Genomic DNA, 14214 nt, shown 5'->3' with positions numbered 1-14214 from the left:
AAATAATAGCCGGGTTTTTTTTAAACGATTTTATTTAGCGAACAGAATTTTGTAATCGAAATTTAAGTAACTTCCCGATAAGCTACAAGCTTGAAACTTGGAATATAGTTCAGAACCCGATGACGGTCTCCTTCTCTTTTTCTCTTTTCTCTGCTCTCAAGTTCTTCTCATTCCTCTTCATCCCTTATTGCCAGTCCCAGAGGGTGGTATGTATTTTGTTCCAGTCCCATTACGAGTCCCAGTCCTAGTACTACTCCCCGTCTCAGTCCCAGTCCTAGTCCTATTCCCAGTCCCAGTCCGTCTCTGGTCTACTTCCCTGAAAAAAGGATCGTAAATACTAATATAGGCAAATTTATATACTACATTTCAAGCAAATCGAATAGGACGTATGTAAATAGGTATGTGGGTGTTATTAATTCATGTCTTTATTTGGGCTTGTATGCATATTTATCAGTTTTGACAGGTTGATGCGACTAAAGCGAATATCACATTTAAAATTGCTTTAAAGCTCTCAGCAACAGAAAAATGTTACCAATTTTTTTATACCCATGACATGCGATGCAAATGAGCAGAGCCCAGAACTCCAAATGGAGCTATGCGACTCTGAACTACAGTTACTAGATTTAAAAGGCATTGATTTTTGGAGAGTTGTAAGCAAGGAGAAATATCCTTACTGCGCCAAGAAGTTTTAAAATTTTATTCAATGTTTGGTAGTACGTACGTTTGTGAAAGCTCCTTTTCAACTTTAAGCACATAAAAACAAATAACAGAAATAGAGTTACAAATCAGCATTTAGAAGCGCTTCTGAATTTATCAACCACAAACATTAAAATAGATATAGAAAAATTAATTGCGGACAATTTACAATAGGTTAATATCTCCACGTTAATCCTTCTTTCCGAAATACTATTAAATAAAAAAATTAAAAAAAAAAAATTTTAAATATACAAAAAATAAAAACAAAAAATATAATGAATTTGTCTTTTATCAGAATTACAAAATTATTATTATTTATATTATTTTCTTTCTAAAAAACAAAACAAGACATAAAAATTAAAAACCTAAAAATATAAAAAAAATTTTAAAAATATAAAAAATTTAATTTAAAAAAAATATAATGAATTCAGGATTACAAAATGTATAATTTTCTTTCTACATAAAATAATATAATTTTATAAATTTTCGAAGTTTTACAGTGTAATTTTTACTAGCTCCGTCGCCATTTTTTTTTTTTTTTTTTTTTGGATTTCAAAGTAGGTGTTGTCACGCTTCCACAAGAAGCTTGTGGCGATCCCTGCATTAAGTCATCGCTCATTATTTTGTAAGCTTTGTAAATACGTAGTTTACAGCAATATTTGTTATGTGATTATATGTGATTTGAATTACAAAGTTAATAGATTTTAGCTCTAGCAATGCCGTAGTACAAACACAATAAGTACTTTACTTAAGCTTCTAAATATGCAAAGGCCATTCCTTTATGCGGGTAGAACAATCAATTTGTCAAGTCATTGACTAAAGCCAAATTAAGCTGTAAAACATATTGATTTATGAATGCGGTTAAACTCTTTTGTTGATATTCCTCATATAGGCTAGGTCAGATTGCACTGCCCGGTCAATAAAGAGATCATATAGATTGTATGTGTGCATAATTTTACCAGAATTTCTTTGATGACCAAACGAAACAACCCCAACCAGGTGTGAGGACTTATGTTATAAAATATCTCTGTCCTCTTGGCAAATACTAGAAGTTCTCTAGGATCTAGCTTAACTGCTATCTCGATGCCCCTAATAAATGAGCCTATACCTGGCGAGCGCATTACATGAACACAGAAAGTGCTCCACCGTTTCCTCCTGCAGCTCGCTTTCCTACATCTGTTGTTACTCACGAGACCTAACTTATAAACGTGTGACAGCAGAAGGTAGTGTACAGTTAGCATGCTAACTTTGAGCCTTAATTCTTCTCTCTTTGGAGATATGAAGCACTCTGTGAGTTAAATATCGCAGGCTTTGCACATGATCTTAGAAACTTGCAGCCCCGTGTTTCTGTCCACGCTTTTTCTGCTTGATGGATTATATTCAATACCTGTCTCCATTTGTTTTTTCCTAAATGGAATGGGACGTCTGTCGTCGGTTCAGCGAGTGTTCCACCCTACTTTGCTAACTCATCGGCCTTTTCGTTACCTTTTATCCTTTTATGACCGGCAATCTAGTTTTTCTAATGCTTTTTTGCATTCCAGAACACTTCCATGAAGAACTGTGTGAGCTTATTGTCTTAATTGCTACTTGATTATCAATATATATATTGACGCGACTGCAGCTTAAGCGCACTTCCCCCAGAGTTTCTGCTGCTTTCTTCACGACTATAATTTCGACCTGAAAGACGCCGCAGAAATCTGGCAGCCCGTATGATCACTTATATCTGAATCGGCACACTAAACAGCAGACTCGAAATATGTTGGAATCATCCGTATACACGTATATAGTATGTTCGCCATTTCTGCATCCTGGCACCAACCCTATGGCTTAATTATTGTTTCAAGATCTCTTTCGAAGCTCAGGCACAGGTCCATATATTCCATTTGTCCAATATTAAATGGCGCCATGAGGCCTGCACTCAATTTTCCCCCAGGATTGAAACCTTGTTGCAGTTGCTAATGGGACATTTTTGGCAGGCGGGATATGTAGAATGGCATGCAATGCTGCTGTCGGGGTAGTTTTATGACTGCAATTTTGGTAATCATTACTCATATTTACTTAATTAAAATTTTGGTTTACCCGGCCACGTAGAAGGCCCCACAAACTACAAAATTTAACAATATGAAATCGCTTCTTTATTATGCCGAAAAAGGATATGTTCTGTGTTGCTTTAAAGTGAAACATACATACACTTTTAAATAATGTCACCGCTTTCTACCTCATTGATGGCCACGGTCCTTTCACGGGAGTGGGGTTCGCCTCCCTCTCTGCTTCAATAGGTATGTTCCGATAAGAACATCTTCTTGGCCAAAGCATCTCTTTTCATTCGCAAAACATGACCCGCTTTGTTTTAATTTGGGACTGTTTACAGCGATCTTAGGAGAGAAGTGCAAGTCGGGGCCAAGGTAATGGTAACGCAGTGCGAAAGATAGTTCTCTGACAAGTACTGTACGGCTATGAAAGAGCGTCTCATCGCGATTCGCATTTATGCAAAGCTTTTCAATTTAACATTCCTGTGTGCTTACGCATTAAAAGATTCTCTGGCCCACTTGAATAAAGGGCAATTTTATGAGAAAATAGAGAAAAAAAAAAATGGCTGACTCCGACATGACAAAAAATCATGCGCGGCTACTTTAATGCTAGGAAGAGTAATAAAAGTGATTGACTAACGTATGTGCCAGCCGTCGTTGGCCTAACCTCACTATGCACCAATGTCCATGGGTCAAAGCAACATATGAACAAGGCCCAATACATACTTGAGTAGACACACATCACTTCATTCTATGGGTCACGGCACTCGGTTGCAATGCAACTACTCATTTGAGTTAAACAATTCTTCCGCATTTAAATATCATTCACAGTACTGGACCAAGCTCCATAAAGCTTTAAAATATTGGATAAGACTTTCGCACACGAAGGTAATTCTTATCAAAAATCCACCTTCTTCGGACCGGCGGCCTAGAAAACTTAAAAATGAGAAATGACGTGAGTCGAGTTTCGAGATTCACAGCCAGTATATACATTCAGTGTTTATCCGAGTTTACTGTCAACAATGGAGACCTCTATGTTTAATAAGGTTCTAAAATGTATAGGCATATGTATGAATTATTACCATGATATATGTTGTTATCTCTCCGCACTTTAGCTTAGAGATATTTAAATGTCTTAATACAGAGATATATTTTTACTCTATGAGATTTGGGAAGGGAGTATTTCACCAAAATGCATCGACAAAGGGGTTCGCTTATCAGAAACTAAAAGATCTAGTGTGCTTAACTTAGTGATAACTGTTCTTTTCTTGGGCATTGGCTACCAGAAAGACAGTGTGTTTGTGTCTATCCTTAACCTGTGACCTGTGTATGCATAGCAGTGAGAGTGCACTGAACATGCAAATATAATGCGGTACACCATGCCGTATGAGCAACATTCTCAGGCCTGTCCACTTTTGAAACGAAACTCATATTGATGAGTTCCTTCGTTGGCTTTTGAACTTTTTTCCGGCTTGCTTTTACATTTTGTTTAAACAATCAACAAATCCGTTATCACATAAATGTTGTCAAAGCGAGAGGTTATGAACCCTTTTTCCGCCATCATACCAGCATCAAAGCAGATGCATATGTATATGCTCAGACATGTATATGTACTTACATATAACAAAGAAAAATAAAATACACCGAAATAATTATTGTATACAAACTTGTATTTTTAATGTATAAAAAGAAAAAACAATGCAAATTGTAGAAAAATTTTATTCATTCGTCATTCTTGTTATCCTTCCTAAAAGGATGCACTCGTCATTATTTCCATTGAATAATTCGTTGCACGCGGATAAAGCGAGGGCATTGTTTGGTACTTTTTGTGGAAGAATGAATTGTGAGCGATCGTGAAGGGAAGTGGTGATGTATGCAAACATTATGTTGCTTACAAACATATTTATATATGTTAATTGCATATAATAACAAAAATATCGTACAATATTTTCACTTTTTTAGTCTCAGAGGCAAATATTTTGGGTTGAAAACCCCGTTGTTACCAAAGGCTCGTGAAGTTTGATGTGTAAATATTACAAATATGATTTGGAAAATGTATTAATTTGTTACAAATAAATTTTACTTGATTTTACAGAACTGGAAAATAGAATGGGAAACTATCTCGCAAAGTTTAGAAAATAAGCAAACTCCTATTCGTCTTCGTAAATTTTCAATATCCTAACTTTTTGTTTAGAAAGAAAATATATAATGAAGTTAAACAGACAAAGAACAAAACAAAAACAAAAAAAAATTTGGAACAAATTTTAATTGTAAAAAAGTTTCATTTTTATAAAAGAAGTGCAAAATATAAAAAATTTGATTTTTATTTATTTTATTTAATTATTATTTCTTTTAAAACTTTGTAGATATTTATAGTTTTAAGTAACGCTAATGAGCTAATTTAAATCTAGTAAAACTCTTTTAAAATTTTTGTTCCATTTGGTTCGCAGTTTATGTTATATAAATATTATTAAAGAAAGCGATATTTTTAGTTTTTTCTCAAAATTAAAAAGATTTATGATCGTATTCGCAAATACTTCTAATTAATGAAGATTAAATTTTTTAACAAAAAAATATTTTTTTTTATAGAAATTAAATCTGAAAATTTATACATTTTTTTTTTTAATTAAGAAAAAAGATTCAGTTGCACAAAGTTTTCAAAGGTTAAGTTTTTCCAAAGGTTATAAAAAAAAGAAAAAAAAAGGATTCCAAAGAAGTACAAACACACACAAAGTTCTTATATGATGCTTCAAAACAATCGCAAAATAAACGAACCATAAAGTCTTCCCGGTATAGCGTGAAAGTGAAAGGCGGGTGGCTATGTTAAATGTTCTTGCTTATATGCCAAATATCATAGGTCTAGGTCAAATAGACTCGATTTTATAACGATGTATCAAAAAGAATACGGGAAAAGGGGAGAAAGAATATTGAGGAAGGAGTATGACACCAATCACTTTTCTTGAAATGAGTAGACCTTTATCTTAGTGACCTTAATTACAAATATTAAGCGGTTATTTAGCGATTTAATAAAATGTTTCCTGCCCTTATGAACCCATTGTACCCAATCTCACTGATTGGATCATTATAACTACATTATAACTATAGAAATAATAATTATAAACTTCCTAGTCCCAGGGAGCTGTGGACCCCACTTTTTCAAAACCCATAGCCACTAGACCTATAGAAAGTATTGGATATCTGTGCATCAAATCTCGTCCAATGGCCCTCTATGAGTATATCTAAAATTTCTAGAAATAGTTCAATTAGCTTCTGGGTTTCTATACAAGCGCATGTATATACGTACATATCTAGAATAAGTAATACAATGGGGAAAATTTGAGTGAACTAATCATTTATTATGAGCTCACTACCTAACTTTCTGCTTACTTATTTTATTTAGTATTTATGTATGCAGGTTTGCCTCTTATTGTGATAAAACAATAACTGAAAATTTAAATAGGATAGCGCAGGTCGATTACCATCTGGTAATAATTATAATAATTATGGCACAAAACATTACTTAAGGGTCGCTTTCTTTTAAAGTGTTCAATTAGCCTTATCATAGGAAATGTGATGACAAAAATTGAAAACACGATTAAGGACCAAGCCAGCTTTTATTTTAATAATAATAATAGTAATTAACTATAAGTGCCACCGTGGTGGGATGGTAGCGTGCTCCGCCTGTCACACCGTATGCCCTGGGTTCGCACCACGGGCAAAGCAACATCAAAATTTTAGAAATAAGGTTTTTCAATTATAAGAAAATTTTTCTAAGCGGGGTCGCCCCTCGGCAGTGTTCGGCAAGCGCTCCGAGTGTATTTCTGCCATGAAAAGATCTCAGTGAAAACTCATCTGCCTCGCAGATGCCGTTCGAAGTCGGCGTAAAACATGTATGTCCCGTCGGCCAATTTGTAGGGAAAATCAAGAGGAGCACGACGCAAATTGGAAGAGAAGCTCGGCCTTAGATCTCTTCGGAGGTTATCGCGCCTTACATTTATTTTTTTATTTAATTAACTATAAGCAGGTTACCTGATATCTGCTTCTTTATAAAGAGCCAGCTAAGTGATTATCAGCGAAGTTTATAGAGTTGGAAATAACTTGACGCTAGCTCCCACGTTACAAGCTGTGTTAGCGGAAAAGAATATGTACGGGAAGGAAAACAAGTCAGCTGCTACCTGCCACCGAATGATACTATTTAAGGAAGTTGAAGATGATTGGCGAGACCAACCTAGTAACCTGGTCGTCGCTGGAGATATCAACGCGAGAGCTATGAAGAATGCTCCATACCAACTCCAGAGGCAAGATGATGCTGAATTGGCCACCCGTGTTGGATTAATAAGTTGGAATACCGGCACTATGCCGGTATATCGTCGACTTGGCCTTGGATACTCGATCCCTGAAATACACTAGTATCAGAAACCCTTCTGTCAGACGGGGAGAGCACCCCGTTAGAAAGTTAGATGGTACGTCTCTAGAATTGATGCTACAGAATTATTCAATGTTGTACAGGTAGGCGCCATTCAGATAGTGGCTTGGAATTTTGCGAATAAGCGGATCATAGATATTTATGGGAAAACTCCATCTACCCAACCGAGTATGAAAGAGGACACGATGTGGAACATACCAAAGGCTGTGTTCATCACACTGCAAAAGCGACAAACCCGCCCTTTATCGCTCAGTGAAAGATAGCTTTAAACGGCCTTGCAAATTATGAATCCGGTAAGCGCACCAGAGTCTTTTCACTTATATCCAATTCGTGAAAGCCGGCATCTTCCACGCAAGTTGAAAGATGGGTCGGATAGTGTTTAACCCGAAAGGAAAATTAGATCCCGACTCCCCTTCATCTTTCTGGTCATTATGTATGCTCAACACCGCCGGGAAAATTATGAAAAGCCCCGTAAAGCAACAACTGGTAGCAGCCGGTACAGGTCGAAGGAGTCTATCTCAACGGGGGCTAGGCTTCCGCAAAAATGCTATAAGAAAATCCAAAACGACTTTATTGTTTTTGTTATAGTATTAACGATAAGCTACGTTCCATTAAGGTACTATCCCGACCATTTCGGGAACGATTAAGATAACCAAACTAAACCTTCTAAGCCAAACCGCCTCCACTGCAATATAAAATCTGAAGGTTTGAAATGGAAATTCATGAGGACTGGACCACTAAAGCATACAATTTCCTCATATAAATGGTTTTGTGGCAAATACCACCAACTTAAGCAGCTAATATGGTTGTGGGTAATATGGTTGCAATAATGAAAAGAAAACGCAGCGAAAGGGAAAGGTACGCACATACTTCTACAGTAACGAAAAGAAAAGTAGCAGTGGCAATTTTTTGATGCATTTGGTTAAGTAAATATTTCTTTTTTGATTTTCGTGTTAATTCAGGAAAGGGGTCCTATGAAGTTTTTAAGTGAAACTATGCAAACCAATCTCAGAAATGTTTGAGAAGAAATTCCAGAAAAAAAAACAAATTTTTCTAATTTTTATTTTTAATTTTTTTTCAGAAGTTTTTTGAGTAGCCATCCCTTTTAGTCTCAAAAATGATATGTTATAGGTCTCTCGAAATTTGCATTGAATTTGGACAGATTTTTTTTGAAGTGTGTCCAGGTTTTTCTGCTATAAAAATAAATAAAGCGCTTTGTGTAGAAGAATATATATTTAACCCTACGCAAACAAAATCTGAAAAACTCAATGCTAATTTCGAGGGACCTATATCTTGTATTTTGTTGGACTAAAATTGATTGGGCTAGAATAGATTTTCTCGAATTTAAGAGTCTTTTTGAAAAAGGTTTTGAAATTGGTTTACACAGTTTCCGTTATAAACTTCGTGAAAGTATTTGCCAGACTATCGCAAATACAAAAAAGAAAATTTCAATAAGGAATTTTGTTAAAAATTGGCACTGCTATTTTTCTGTTCGCTGCTGTATATGTGTAAAGAGATAGTCAAGAGCAATTATATAAAATAAGCGCCCTTCCGTCATATACAGACAGGTTTGTTATAACAGTTAGAAGCTTTTCTAGAGTATAAACATTTCATGCAACATCTGTACATATCCCACGCTCGATTTATACGAATGACTCATAAATATTCACAAATGTACAAGGAGCAGCCAAGGAGCTTTGCTGTATATGACGTTATGTTTATATAAATACAAGGACATATCTCCCCTTTCGGGTTTTTTTAATGGAATATTACAGGCTCTACTACACACATAGTTACGGACAGGTAAGCAGGAGTATAAGTATAACTGTACTTTTAATTACATATATACATATTTATGCATATTTAAGATCCACAAAACTGTAACCAATAACCAGCACATGCTTGCGGTAAATACTAACAACTACATGTCTCTATGTATGTGTGTTTATCAATGTTTCACAGCAACAATCACTCACCTTTTTTACTGTCGGGCATTGCGTTTTATACCTTTTTACCCTTCGCTTCAATTAAATGTATGTATGTATGTATATAGAGAAATGACGTACTTGTTGCTTTTATGAACGTATTTACTGTTTGGCAATTTTGTTATTCACAATTTGGCACTTTTCAGGATACACGCACTACCGATTAAGCAATTAATGTGCGGCAATTAAGGATCACAGCTTGTGTACTATGAAATTATTTTGTTATTGTGGGTGTGAAGAACGGATGTGTTGAAAGTGAGGTTTTTCAGAGTAGATGCAAACATTTATTTTTGTAAATGTTTATACAGTTGTTTTCGCTGTTGTAAAAAGTAAATTATTTTCTTTTTTGATTTGTTGTTAGTTTGTTGACACAAAATCTTTGTTGGATTTGTTTACATTTGAGAGACTGTCTAGTTGGATTTTAGTTTCATGCAAATTGAAATTTTTCTGAGTGATACAGTCACTTAAGCGTATAATGGGACAGTTCAATTTTAAATTTTAGGCAAATTTGTTTGCTTAAATTTCTGAAAGGACATTTTTTCTTGATTGCTAAGCTTTATAAATTCATAGCCCTTGCGATCTCAAAATTGTAGAGGTGTGTACAAAATTTCAGCTTTGTATAGCAAAATTTCAAACTATTCATAAGGTTTAAAAATAATATTTTTTTAATCTTAAAATTTACTTAAAATTGAACATTTATTAAATATTTTTTGGAATTTTTTTCTTGCTGAGAAATGGGGTGTTCAAATTTAAGATTTTTCAGAAAGACATAGAAATTGTACGAAATTGAAAAAAAAGAAATTTTAGAAACTAAAAAGTTTTTTTTTTTTTGTTTTCTGGATTTGATCGCAGTATGCACTTTTATCAAAAACAAGTAAGGAAGGCTAAGTTCGGATGTAACCGAACATTACATACTCAGCTGAGAGCTGTGGAGACAAAATAAGGGAAAATCACCATTTAGCAAAATGAATTTAGGGTAACCCTGGAATGTGTTTATATGGCATGTATATCAAATGAAAAGTGTTAATGATTATTTAAAACGTAGTGAGCCTTAGTTCTAAAGGTGGACGCCTTTTCGAGATATAGCAATAAGGGTGGACCAAGGGTGACTCTAGAATGTGTTTGTACGATATGGGTATCAAATTAAAAGTATTAATGAGGGTTTTAAAAGGGAGTAGCCCTTAGTTGTATATGTGAAGGCGACCATAATGTGGACCAGGGTGACCCAGAACATCTTCTGTCAGGTACCGCTAATTTATTTATATATGTCATACCACGAACAGTATTCCTGCCAAGATTCCAAGGGCTTTTGATTTCGCCCTGCAGAACTTTTTCATTTTCTTCTACTTAATATGGTAAGTGTCACATCCATTTTACAACGTTTTTTCTAAAGTTATATTTTGCGGCAATAAACCAATCCAATTACCATGTTTCATCTCTTTTTTCATATTTGGTACAGAATTATGGCATTTTTTTCATTTTTCGTAATTTTCGTTATCGGAAAAGTGGCCGTGGTCATAGTCGGATTTCGGCCATATTTTATACCAATATAAAGTGACTTCAGATAAGTAAGTGAACTAAGTTTAGTTAAGATATATCGTTTTTTGCGCAAGTTATCGTGTTAACGGCCGAGCGGAAGGACAGACGGTCGACTGTGTATAAAAATTGGGCGTGGCTTCAACCGATTTCGCCCATTTTCACAGAAAACAGTTATCGTCATAGAATCTATGTCCCTACCAAATTTCACAAGAATTGGTAAATTTTTGTTCGACTTATGGCATTAAAAGTATCCTAGACGAATTAAATGAAAAAGGGCGGAGTTACGCCCATTTTGAAATTTCCCTTTATCTTTGTATTTTGTTGCACCATATCATTACTGGAGTCGAATGTTGACATAATTTACTTTTATACTGTAAAGATATTAAATTTTTTGTTAAAATATGACTTTAAAAAAAATATTTTTTTAAAGTGGGCGTGTTCGTCATCCGATTTCGCTAATTTTTATTTAGCATACATATAGTAATAGAAGTAACGTGCCTACCAAATTTCATCATTAATCTTCAACGACTGCCAAATTACAGCTTGCAAAACTTGTAAATTACCTTCTTTTAAAAGTGGGCGGTGACACGCCCATTGTCCAAAATTTTTCTAATTTTCTATTTTGCGTCATAAGGTCAACGCACCTACCAGGTTTCATCGATTTGTCCGTCTTTGGTAATGAATTATCGCACTTTTTCGGTTTTTCGAAATTTTCGATATCGAAAAAGTGGGCGATCTGAGATGAGTGCCCCGGGAACCTAAAAATTCATCGAGACACCTCAAAATTTACTCAAGTTATCGTGTTTATGGACGGACGGACGGACATGGCTAAATGAATTTCTTTTTTCACCCAGATCATTTTGATATATAGAAGTCTATATCTATCTCGATTAGTTTATGCCGTTACGGATTACCGTTATGCGAACAAAGTTAATATACTCTGTGAGCTCTGCTCAGCTGAGTATAAAAACTTACCAAGTAAAAAATAACAATATTTGGAAATAAGAGAAATGAAACGGTCATAAACTAAATTTTTTAAAGAAGCTTTATAAATTTTCGAATTATTTGTAAGTAAAAAATAGTTCTTAAAAGATTTTCTATTCTCGAGTTCTAATCTGTAAATTTTTGCAAAAAAGCAAAAAAATAGGAATAAATTTATAGTTTACGACTTAAAGTTAAAAAGATGCATTGAGGTCAATTGAATACTTTTAAAACACTTAGTAAACTTGTATATAAGTTTTGGGAAAAATGGAACATAATTTCATGGAAAGTAAAAGAAATGTATTTTTCTTAAAAACCCTAAAAAATATTCTCAAACCCTGCACATTTTTTTTTTGCATTTTTAAAATTATGAGAAACATTTGGTTTTTGAATTATAAATTACTTTCGATACAATATTATCAAAACAAAAAATAAAAATATTTTTTAAGAATTATAAAAAATCTTAAATTTCAAATGTGGTAATTAATATAAATTTCTTTAATATTTTTTGTTTAAGTGTGAATCTGCGCAAAAATTTGCATACTTTGCTAATTTTTTTTACTTCGCAGTGATTAAATTTATTATATTTTTTTGATTCTTAATTGTTTTAGAATTATAGCTAAAAATTTTAAAAATTTAGATTATATATATGATAAAATTGTTTTAGGTTTTATGTCTCAAAAAAATTAACAATTTCAGCTAGAAAAGTTCCAAATATTTCTTGATGCAAATTTGTTTTAAACTTTTTTTTAACTAATTAATTTTGGTACAAGCGTTATAGCAGCATATTTTTTTATAATTTCGCAGAAATTAGTAAAATTTTGTTTCAAAAGTTATAGTTTCTTGTTTCTTTTTTAAGAATTAAGAGCTTAATACCGGTAATAAATTCTTTTAAAAATCTTAAGTACAATTGAACACCCCATTAAACATAAAAACATACAGTTATAATTTTTCAAAAGTTTATACTTTGCAAATTTTTTTTATAATTTCTCAGGAACTAATTTTATTATATTGTTTGGTAGCTTAAATTTGAATTAGAGGTTTCGGCTTTATTTTTCGAAATTAAAATACATATACATTAATCTGGGTCTATTTGTATGGACGAAAGTTAACCGATATCGCGCCATCGATTTTTCGATAGGATTTGGCCTCAGGAAAAAAAGTTCCCTTAGGCATACCCAAAAAAATAATTTTAGAGCCAGCAAAAAAAAAAATGGCGAAAGTGTCAATTATTCGACCAAAACACTCCCCAAAACCCAAAAAATAGTTTTTTTCTCAAAAAACTTTTTACAACAGTTTTTTGAAAAAAAAAATATTTTTTTTTAGTTTTGGGGAATGGTTTGATCGAAAAATTTACTCGAAAATTATTTTTTTTGGGTATGCGTAGTGAAACTTTTTTTCCTGAGCCCAAGTCCTATCGAAAAATCGATGGCGTGATATCGGTTAATAAATCGACCCAGTCTAATATACATATTATAAAAACATTTTATAAGAAAATAATTAATACGTGAAATTATTTAACCAAATGACAGCTGGGTGTATTGCAGTAAATTTTGATTGCATTACACTTTCATTGGCATTAAACTATATTGGAAAAATTTTAGTGCGTACTATTGTTTTATCAATATAGTGATAGTGCCGCCTTTCTCCACTACCATTAAAAAATTGATTACAATCACTTTATTTTTTCACTACCACTCAGCTAAGTGAAAAACAAAAAATATCGTTGTCGAAAGTTTTCTATGCCTCCACTGAAATGAGTGAAGAAACATCTTTGTGCTCATATTTTCAACTGTGGGTGAAGGACTGGTGCATTAATGCACTACCCCCACCTCTGCCAAATAATTTTTATCGGAAAATATCAATTTTTAGATATTATGTTCTCTTCTATGAAATCTTTACTATCAAAATTATATATTTATATAATCGAAATTGTATTCGGAACTTTTCAAAGAGTTGAAATTAGTTGGCATTGAAAATGAGCGATTTTTAAGTGTAAATCTCTTTAAAAAATCAGCTTCGAAAAATTTTTTGTTGCCTCTTATATAAATTTCATAGTAATTGGTTAAAATTTTGAGCTCTATGTAGAAAATTATAATTCCATATAATATTTTTTTTGAGCTCAAATACTCATTAGACTCATACACTTATTTTGTTAAATTTTTTGGGGTTTCAAAATTTTTGAAAAAAAAAAAATGGAAATAAATCAATTTTGTAAAAATCTATTTTTTCATATATGCAAGACAATAACAACTTTTTTCATTCTTAATCTAAATTGTATATACCTCCGTGGAGAGAATTTTTTGTTTGTTTTTGAGTTCTAAATTGTTTTTATTCAAAGTGGAAGAATTTGCGGGTTTGTCTCAGGTTAAAAGCTACACATTATAACAAATACTTTTAAGAAATATAATTTTTTTCCGAATTTTCGAAGCTATTTATCTATCTGTTTGAATAATACTTCTTTTTAAATTTTTATAGAAATCCAAAAATTTCTTAAAAATGTTTTTAAACAAACTTTTTCAAAACTTTAGTTTGGCCCATTTTCACTGTCAGTGAC

The 14214-nt window shown here is 33.1% G+C and overlaps 1 protein-coding gene across 22 annotated transcripts in view; it reads right to left on the bottom strand.

The window, feature by feature from the left end:
* The window catches only part of LOC137253265 (band 7 protein AGAP004871), a 264640-nt gene that overhangs the window by 76356 nt on the left and 174070 nt on the right, over nt 1-14214 (bottom strand). For 5 of the 22 annotated variants that reach the window (XM_067789882.1, XM_067789884.1, XM_067789885.1 and 2 more), the window contains one exon: nt 9129-9514. The exons of 6 other annotated variants lie outside the window; for them this stretch is intronic. In XM_067789882.1, coding sequence (XP_067645983.1) covers nt 9129-9147 — 19 coding nt within the window. In that variant the 5' untranslated portion in view covers nt 9148-9514. Of the gene's footprint in view, nt 1-9128; nt 9548-13942; nt 14033-14214 lie in introns of all 22 variants that reach the window. 11 more of the 22 variants (XM_067789876.1, XM_067789879.1, XM_067789878.1 and 8 more) reach the window with 5 other exon arrangements.

This window comes from Eurosta solidaginis, chromosome 5, assembly GCF_040869045.1.
Source record: "Eurosta solidaginis isolate ZX-2024a chromosome 5, ASM4086904v1, whole genome shotgun sequence".
NCBI lineage: Eukaryota > Metazoa > Arthropoda > Insecta > Diptera > Tephritidae > Eurosta > Eurosta solidaginis.
Note: the sequence above shows the minus strand (reverse complement) of the source record. Positions and strands in the feature narration are given on the sequence as shown.